The sequence below is a fragment of the Neopelma chrysocephalum genome, unplaced genomic scaffold (genome assembly GCF_003984885.1).
Source record: "Neopelma chrysocephalum unplaced genomic scaffold, ASM398488v2 Primary Assembly neopelma1_75, whole genome shotgun sequence".
Lineage (NCBI taxonomy): Eukaryota > Metazoa > Chordata > Aves > Passeriformes > Pipridae > Neopelma > Neopelma chrysocephalum.
Window position 1 is genome coordinate 11,236,713 of NW_020897736.1, and position 10,119 is coordinate 11,246,831.

The 10,119-nt window shown below is 41.5% G+C and overlaps 1 protein-coding gene across 4 annotated transcripts in view; it reads right to left on the minus strand.

The window, feature by feature from the left end:
* Positions 1 to 10,119, minus strand: part of FAM169B (family with sequence similarity 169 member B) — a 42,807-nt gene that overhangs the window by 27,257 nt on the left and 5,431 nt on the right. For 3 of the 4 annotated variants that reach the window (XM_027688616.1, XM_027688614.1, XM_027688613.1), the window contains exon 1: positions 10,069 to 10,119. In XM_027688616.1, coding sequence (XP_027544417.1) covers positions 10,069 to 10,102 — 34 coding nt within the window. In that variant the 5' untranslated portion in view covers positions 10,103 to 10,119. Of the gene's footprint in view, positions 1 to 1,553; positions 1,639 to 10,068 lie in introns of all 4 variants that reach the window. The other variant, XM_027688615.1, reaches the window with a different exon arrangement.

Below are 10,119 nucleotides of genomic sequence, written 5' to 3' on the forward strand. Positions count from 1 at the left end.
GTGTGCGTGTCCCTTTTACACGTTGTTTTTGTATACAGAAACACGAAAAATCCCTCAGAGTCTAAACATAACTATTGTTATTAAGCATTTGACTAAATCAATAATAATTGCTGTCTAACAGGATGTTATAAAGGTTCCTAAAGAAAATGCAAAATAATTTAACTTCACTTTAAAATAAAAGCAGTGCTGTTCTCCCACAAGTGCTTCAGTTTGAAGACCCCACCAGCATCTTGGGATAGCAAAATCACAAAGTTCCAAGGAAAGCTATCACAAAGTTCCAAGGAAAGCTTTTTAACTTAATTGGAATGACAGGATTTTATTTGAATTTGCTCTTCCCCAGCAGCAACAAAAGAGCACATGGTGGCAGGCAGTGTGCCAGGACCCTGCCAGCACTCCTTGGACGGGCACTGCTCACAAAGGGTTACCCTGAGCAGGGGAAGGAGCGAGGGCCGAGTCATAAAAGGGGCCTCTCTCTGCAGCCACAGAGGAGGGACCATAAACCGTAAGGAGGGTAAATTTAGAACGGGAGGCCTCCTGCATGAGAGGGATTCCTGACAGTGCCACTGCAGAGGCTGAGACCTTAAACAGCCAAAGCTGGTAAACAAGGTCAAGGCACCATCGGCGAAGGGTTCACACACAGACACCGGGCTTTGTCTCTCCCAGGGCATCCAGGGCAGAGGAGGTGGAAGGGTGTGCAATTCCACCGGGAAAACCTACCTAGAGGTGAATAAATGAGAAACCCGAAGGAGCATGCTTCCATTTCAAGCATGCAGAATAGATTTTAAAGCAAAAACAGGCAGTACATCTGCTTCTCCTCTGCTTTGTTTCCATGGAGCAGCCTGGGCCACGTTCTCAAGCGAGGATGTGCAAGTACATCTCCTCTCACTACAGTTATCTGTCATCAATTTGACTGAGAATCTGATTTTTAAAGTGAAAAGCTTTTAATAGCTTAAACCAGCTATAAAAACAAGTAGCACTGCCCATAGCACTCAGTCATCTTTAGGAGATTCTACCCTCCCGCACCTCTAAGTAACTCAGCCTAAAACATCATGCAACTCTGACAACAAGGCATAAACCAAGGCCCCTGTTTCAGTCCTGATCCCTAAACACAGCTTATTCTATACCCATTGCTATTTCCATCTCTATCTCCTCCAGAAGAGAGAGCTGAATTTCATGGGGGTTTCATTAAGTGGACAAATATCCTCCTTGAGAGGTTAAAGTAAAAATTTTACATCACTTAGGACCCAAAAAGGTCAATATGTGGGAATCCATATATATCTAATTATTAACATGCATATGGTCTGCATCAGGTAGATAAATAACAAATGCAATCACAAAATGGGAGACAATACTTTAAACTAGAAATAATTTTTGCAGATTAAAGACAGACTTCCATCATTACAGATTCAGCAAAAATTTCTTTCTACCAGATAAAGTAAGCAGGAAATATTTTTCCATGGGCAAAAGAATTTATTCTCAACACAACACAAAACACATGGTGCACACAGTTGTATGTGAAATTCAACAAGTGAAACTGCAGACTGCTGAAATACCTGAAGGTAAAGGACATGCTTCCATCTAATCAGATATTCTGAAGATTTTTCTTGATGGTCCTTTTATATCCCCTGCAACTAAACCCTGTGCCATAACAGAAAGAATTTAACTAGAATACAGATAACCACAGACTTACCTCATTAATATAATGTTACAGCAATTCAAATAACCATTACATCCCTCAAGCTCTCTTTCACTAGACCAGTCATTTTAATATCTACGTATTATTTTTACTATTTTGCCATTATCTAACAAACCAGTTACAACTTGGGACAATCAACTCTGTCTCATTGTAAAGATGCTTTAAATAGTCATTCAAGTTTCAAATTAGTAGGTACTGCCAATGCACTTGTTATTTTTGACCATGAAGCCAATGCAAAATGTATTAAACAAGAGACATTTCATGGAATGGTTTGGATTGGAAGGGATTATAAAGATCATCTTGTTCCAATCCCCTGCCATGGGCAGGGACACCTTCCACCAGACCAGGTTACTTAAAGCTCCATCCAATCTGACCTTGGACACTTCCAGGGATGAGGGATTTTTGCTTCCACTGTTAAGAATATTCCATTCCCGCATTCATGTGTAGCTAATTAAGACTGTTTCCTTAAGCTAAAAAAGTTGGGGATGCAGTTTTTCCCAGTCCAGACACACCACTGGGTTGATCAGATGCACTGAGGTATTGCTGGTACTCCCAGGAAAGGAGGACTTGTTGAAATGCCCATTACAGAGATTTGTAAGGGCACTCAGGATGCAGCCAGATTGTAAAGCAAAATACATCAACCTCACCGTAGATGAAGCATGAAGAGTGTTATGTCTGAAGTGAATTAATCATTTATCCTACAACTACTTTTTCATGTTCTACAAACACAGAGGAGGATACTACATGCATCCATTAGGAACTGTATGTTTACAGAAGAGCCATCAGTCACCACAGGATTTGTATCTGGACTTTGTACATTTGTGCAAATCTGTGCATAATTTTATATGTAAAAATATGAAAAACACCTCAGTCAGATTTCTTGTGGTGCAGGAACAAGACAGATTAAAAAAACTTAACATTTCTAACTTTCAAGTTTCATTATTTTTTAGTTACTTTTGCCATGCCTAATGTTCACAATAGCAGCACTGGCTTTGTTTGCTGGCTTTATTTTCATGCCAATATATTTCACAATAACAAAAAAAAACAACCCAAAAAACAACTTCAGCAGGTTTTGAGTGTCTCTGACAGTATTGTGAGGTTTTTTTGTCCAAGAAATATTTTCCCTTTTTTTTCTTTTTAAATCAAAACTCACTTTGCAATACGAGACGAACATGTGCACCAAGATAAAATGACAGTATATCGTGTCAATATCTAGGAGGGAATGTTCTGGTAATTAAACTGTGCAACTGAGCCCAGAACTCTTAGGATTTATTCTTAACTCAGGTGTGCAGGTGTGCTTTTGTGGCCCCTACCAAATCACTCCATCTTCTGACTGGTTTCTTATCAGTTAAGTGTGTGTCTTATCCACCACTTCAAAAAGGTGTGACCTCCTTATCAGTGTCTTTGGAGTCACAACATAAAAATACAAAGATGTAACACAAATTGTTGTTCTCTGTTCTCCTGTGGACTGTCACTGCAACACCATGGCAGCACAACCAGGACAATGGCCAGGATCCAATGATAAGGGGGTTTTTGCCCTTCTAAATCATACACCCATAACTGAAGTGCTGTCCCTTACCCTCTGTGTTAAACAGCAGTGCTTCACATCACCTCCCTTCCTTTCCTTCCCATGAGCTTGAACAGCTCTGTGCATGTGGTTATCATTAGACATCCACATTTGTTTAACCTTCCAAAGGAAGGAAGAGGTCTTTGGCACGTTCCCGGGAGCACACGCACAACCTGACTCTCATATCCTGCATTTAATTGAGCAAATACATGTCAAAAACCCAAGTTCCAGTGCAAGTGAAACCTCAGCATCACAACAAAGTGTGGTGGAAATGGAGCCAGTGGGCAAGGTCATGGTGTGGGATCTGCCCAACAAGGCAAGGCAGCTCTTACCACGTGCTGCCCATCATTAATGAAAGCAAAGTTCTTCCCCACTGCATTGCTTTTCCCCATTATTAACAGAGCAATCACACCTGGAATATAAAGGATGGAAAAGATGCCTTGGTGTTACCAGGTTTCTTTGTTTCAATCCAAAAATGCCATTTATATATTACTTCCTATCCTATCACAACCCAAATGGCAAGAAGGGCTTCAGAACGCCAAATATAAGCTTCTGTCTGCAAATAATTTTCTGCTGTGGAATCAATCATTGAAGGCAGAAGAGAAAAAAATAATCCTAATCCCATCCCCAATTAAGAAATCAAACATTAAATAGATGAGTTCAGATGTAGCTATACATGGCACTACTGCAAATTTTGTCCCTCAAATGTCAGGCATCTCAAATGCAGGATGCCATCCTGTTAGACATCACATTCCCACTAATATATTTTTACTACTTATTTCACAAAAGAGAAGAAAAAAGCTTTAAGCATACACATATCTTTAGCAGGATGTAGATGAGAAAAGGCTCTGAAAAATGTCAAACACCTTCAACTTCCACTCACTTCAATGCACCCTGAAGGCCCTCAGAACATTCTGTTAGCAGGGTCTATAAAACATGTGCTATTTATTTTCCAAAACTTCAAGTAATCCACAATTTATGAAATGGGAAAAAAAAATCAGGCAAGGGAATTAAATAATTGATTTAATTATTTAGCTCTTTTTGGACAAACACCTGGGTGAAAGTATTTAAAATGTTTTCAAGGCTGGAAAAGCAAGTGCATACTAAAGGGATATTTCCTCCACCCTAACCTGCAGTACTCCCAGAATGAAAGTTGTTCCAAAAATAGGTTCCAACTCTTATCTATTTTTCCTCAGATGGATCTTTAGCAGTGTGACTACTTACAAAAATAAAGCCACATCCAACTCACAGTACAGATAAATTAAAATACATCTGTGTAAACAGGCTAGCCTTGTCCTATTACACACAGAATGCACATCTGGGATGGCATGTTTAGCACAAAGTTCTAACCTAATGTAATTGAAAAAAGATGAGGAATTATGGCCCAGGAACAGACTTTACAACTAAAAACTGCAGCATTCTGTTAAACCATGGAAGTGCTACCAGCTGTGGCTATGACATATCAGGAATTCATACTTCTGCATATTTAACTTTCTTATTCACAGAGCTTAGATGTAAAAAAGAAAGAGGGGGCTTACAGAATAATTCAGAAAAAAAATATAGTGCTGGAGAAAAGGGACACTCAGAATTGTAATTAATTAAGGCTTTAAGGTCCATGTTCACATCAGGTTTTTCTCAAGGAAATTCCATTGATTCACTGGGATTTCTGCTAATACCTCTGAATTTGTGAACATCAGCATTGAGTTCTTAATAAACACTGGTTTTTATACAATCAAGAAATGGGCAGAAATGTTCCTGGAAAAGTCTAACTTTGACTACTGAAGGGAGAGATATGGATTTTTGGAATCACAGGATGGTTTGAGTTGGAAGGGACCTTAAAGACCACCTCATTCCAACCCCTTGCCGTAGGCAAGGACACCTTCCACTAGACCAGGTTGCTCCAAGTCCCGTCCACCCTGGTCTTGAACACTTCCTGGGATGGGGCAGCCACAGTTTCTCTGGGCAACCTGTTCCAAACTTGTCTTTTCTTGTACAGGTAACCAAAAAAAGTCTAAGTTTGTCAACTTAATTATTTGTCTATCCCCTAAACAAAATAAAACATAAAAGAAAAATACACAAGTTTTCCAGAACAACCGGAAAGAGGCTGACTTGAAAGGAAAATGACAGCAAAGACTCTGCGAAGAGCAGCAGAGCTTTTATGAATCTCAAGTTCAAATGTAAATAGTGGCAATTCAATCCTTTCCAAAGATGGAAGATGGAAAGGAGGACGCACTGATCAAAAGTCATCCTGTAACTTAAGGAAAAAGAGGAAGACAATGACTCCCATAGTCATAAACAAGGAATAGTGAAATAGCAGGAAGTGACAACTGAGTTTGGCAAATGGTCTAGCACAAGGATGATTTCATCCCATGGGGAGAAGCCAGACAGACTGACAGGACAGTTTCAGAAAACTGCTGCATTTTAATAATTTAAAATCATTACTGAAACACCCACTGTCACCACCTGGCATCAGGGCTCGAATTTAAGTACCACATAAAACACATTTTCCTATTACTACCATCACTCAAAGCAGGTGTGAGAAACCCAAGGTGACACCACACAAACTACAGCAGTGTGTGGCACACCAGGAGTACCTGAAAGCTCTGCTACCAGAAAGGACAACATTCCCAAATAAAACAAAGCAGTAATGAAAATATGAGACAACTGTCTAGATATTCAGAGATACCAGCTTCAAATACCACATCATTTGAGTTGCAAATACTTTACATCTGACAGGCCTACTGCTCCCACCAGCAGAGAGCACAAGTCTGCCTAAGAAAGCCCAGCAGCCTTTCTCCAAATTACTTGCAACCAGCAATTTGTCCAGCCAGAATAATCTCAAAATAAAGCAATTATTTTGAGGGGGCAAAAAAGGAAAGGAAGAAACAAACAAATCCCTTCCCCCAGTAATTCCAACTTTGCTGAATTTATTATGTGGCTGCAAATTAATATGTCACCTGCCCCAGCTATCACAAGGCTGTCTCAGAACTTGCTTTATTAAACAGCTGCAAGTAGTGGAGTAAATGTGTAAACATCTCGCTTGCCTCTCCGTGCCATTGTGTCAGCTATTCTACATGTCTTTGAAGGTGCTCCAAAATCAGCATGGCTCTGCTGTTCCCTTTTTCTCCTTTTGGGAGGAGGAAAAAGCAGAGCAGGAAGGACAGGCTGGCAACAGGGGGATAACTCTGTGCTCGCTGTGCTCTTGACAGAGAGGCTGCGAGTGTTCAAATTCAGTTTACATGGGCTCTTCTGTAAGGACAAAAGAAACCACTGCTGGTGGTTAAAAATGCAAAAGGTTTTGATTGCAATGGCTTGAAAATAAGCCAAAGATATGACTAGGGGGAAAAACACAGCAAGGCAGCTACGACCAGAATGGAAGAAACAAGGAAAAACACATGGCTCAACTTCAGAGCAGAAAATTGACTTAGGCTTTGCATAAACGACAGCATACCTCCAAGCCTGCCTGATCCACAGTCTGCCTGGAATGGGAACATGTAGGCTAAAAGCAGAGCCTATTAAAAGGCATAATGTTTCTAAACGGCATCTGTTACATACTAATAAGCATTACTTAAAGGACACAGGCCTTAAATTGCTACCAAACGTGCACTTATCTGAAACTGCTGCGAGGCAATCGTTACCCAAATGTCACATGACACCATGGGAATCTGAATAATAGAAAATGTTTTTATTTCCTTTGGCTTGGAATCATTATGCAGGAAAAAACATGGAGGCCCTTTCTGAGATTCTGAAACTGTGCAACTTCACAGGAACGAAGCACCGGCGAGAATTACACCAGCAGAGCCATTTGCCATCTGTTGTCAGTAAAGCCAGAAAGACCAGCCACCAGACAGCGGTTTCAAAGGTTACAAACACAACATTTTTAAGCATCCACAGACCTCTCTGTAAGCGAGCAGCACCCAGTTTAACTTCAGATATGTGGGACCTGAGGGTCTGCCAATCATTTTGCAAAGGCAACATTCCAGAACAGCGAATTGCAAAGGGTTTGGAAGTCTCTCAGTATGCAACCTTTCCACAATGTGGAAAATACATGCCAGCCTGTTCACGTAGGTTCTTATAACATGCTCACGACCAGGATGCCTGCACACCTCCCACTTGCAAATTGAAACCGGCTAAACTTTCTCTTGTGCTGTTTGTTTTCCCAAACTTTCCCCTCAAGGGAAGGAGTGTATTCACTGAAGTGCTATTATGGAAAAGGGCTCTGGTTTGTTTGCTGGGTTCTGGACTGTATTTTTTTCTTTGGGGGAAGTATTTAGGATTTTGTTTCCTGATTTCTTTTCTTTCCAGACCATAACTACATATTTGTGTTAAAGAAAGCAAGGTTTTGGCAACTTGCTTTACCTGTAGCAATGACAGCCCTTACCTCTTACATACACACACACACCTCAGTCTGAATAAAATTCTGCCTGTTCCATCCATGAGATCTGAGTTCCACTATGGTTGTTCATCAGTCTCATCTTAGAGCTTTGAGTAACTTTTCTAGATGCACAGACCACATTTATGATGACAGTGCCTATACAATACCTGAATTTTGTGGTTCCATCTTTCAAGCTGTTGACCTCCTGCCTATAAACTAATTAACATGGATTTTGTGGAGGGCAGGGAGATTTCCATCTTCCTCGAGAGACAGATGGAAATTTAAGACTTCATTAATGCAATAGCTAAACCAGATGTACAGGTTTCTCATCCTGTAACTATTTCTCAGGCTCCAGAGGTGCAAATACGTGGTTACTCACTGAATGTCCTTCCTGGCCTTTCTGTTGGATAGTTAAACACATACAAATCTAACTTCTAAAATGTTCTGAATCAAAAAGAATTTGTGAGAAGGCTCAATCTAAAACAACCACCTCAAGTTCTAGGTCAACAGCTACCCTGCTTCTCAACAGCAAGGTCTGCCTAGGACTTACAAGGGAGCTTAGAAACCTGGAAGTGTAAATAACCTTTCCCTGTGAAAAACAGTTACAAAAACAGCCCTCAAGACTGAGCTGTAGCATCTCAATTATAGCACAACACAAATTGAAAAGCATCATTTGTACAAGACCTAATGGTTGATTCCAACATGCTCTTAAAGCCTGCTGTACACTCAATTTGCTTATTATTAAAGATAGCTATATCCAACTAAATAACTATGCCAAAACTCAGACAATATCCAGAAACAACATCAGCTGTCCCAAAAGAGGAAGGGGATGGAAACAACTATTCTAAACATTCAATTTGAGAGTAATGAAAAAGTCAGGGAAAAACGCAGACTGAAGTGCCCAAAAATACGTTTGCTTGGACATGAAAAACCAAATCCCATTCATCTATTTTATTTAAAAACATCAGTAGAATTGAGAGCCTTCCAAAGAAAAACAAAAAAGCATTATTACAAATGTTTGACTTCCATAAGTGGTTGATAGGAGGGAAAAAATAGAGCAATCTGACTGAGGCACATTTAGCCCATGAGCAGCAAAAGGAACTAATGAACAACATCATTATTTTACTGAAGGGGATGAAGTAGGTGCTTTAGACAAATGGCAGCAACTTAAAATGTGTTTCAGAAGATAAATTCACTTTCTCTCCATTTACCTGCTAGCGTGACAAATTAAGAAAGAGGAGTATAAAAACAGAGCAGGAGGGAAAGCAGTGCAAAAGCTAACTGAGGTGATGCAATGGGCCCTTATCCAAACAAGTGCGTGAACAGAGATTCTTGGAAGTCCTCCTAGTCAAATATAAACCCAGAACACTGCACACGCCAGACTCCTTTGGAAATCCACGGTGGAGCGTGTGCAGAAGATCCACCTGTGCTTAAATCAGGTCCCTTAGCAGGCACTGGGAGCAGGGCCATTCGGGAACTGATGGAACATCTGTTCATCTCAAAGCAGTGCAAGCCCAGCAGGTACTGAGGGGCTGAGCAGCTCTTTGCCCACTGCCAGAAACACCAGCAAATTAACTTCTCCTAGTTATGAGGAGATGAGCAGAGAGTGGCTTTTTTCAAAAAATATATCAGTTTCCATCTACTTCTTGTTCTGCTGTCAGCTCACCAACAGCAAAAAAAAAGGTTTTACTGAATACTTTTTAAAGAAAGCGTATTATATACTTTGTGTACAGTATATATGTATATAATAATATTTTATAGTATATTGTGTATAGTGCTCTGTAGTATACAATGCCTTTTATATCTAATCTCTACACCAAAACAGTTCTACTAATTATGTTCGCATGGTCAAGAACCAACGTGTTTACTGCTCCTTTTGTCCCTGTCAAACCATGCTCCTTTTGTTAAACTGTGGGTTTACTCAGTTTGAGTAAACAATTGCCGACAGTGCCTGAGATTTGGCTTTAAAAAACTGCTATTTTTACGCCGTATTCCCACTGCTTTTTAGCAGTTCTCAAGCAGTGAGTTATTAAAGCCTCAAACTCATCCACCTGCGCTGAGACCCCCGAACACGCTCCGCACACAGGAGTTCGGGGACGAGCCTCTCGCAGCATCACCCTCCGAACCACAGCGGACGGGAATCATCGGGCCAGTCCTCTCTGCTTCAGGACTAGCCGAAAACCTGGAAAAGTTACCTGTACGCTTGGGGAAAGGGGGGGGGGGGGGGAACCTTGTAGCGCCTGCCCCTGCGCGCAGGGGGTCGGGCTGTCCCACCTCCCTCAGGCGCAGCGAGCGCGGCCAGGGAGGCGCGGGGCTCGCCCGGGCACGGCCGCGGGCAGAGATTTCCTGGAAAGACCCGAGTGTCCTGCGGCGTTGCAGCCGCCCGTGACCATCTCGGCGGCGGGGCCCGAGCCGCTCCCTCCCTCTTACCCGCGGCGGCTCTTCCTCCTCCCTCGGCCGCCATCACTTCCTGAGGGCGGG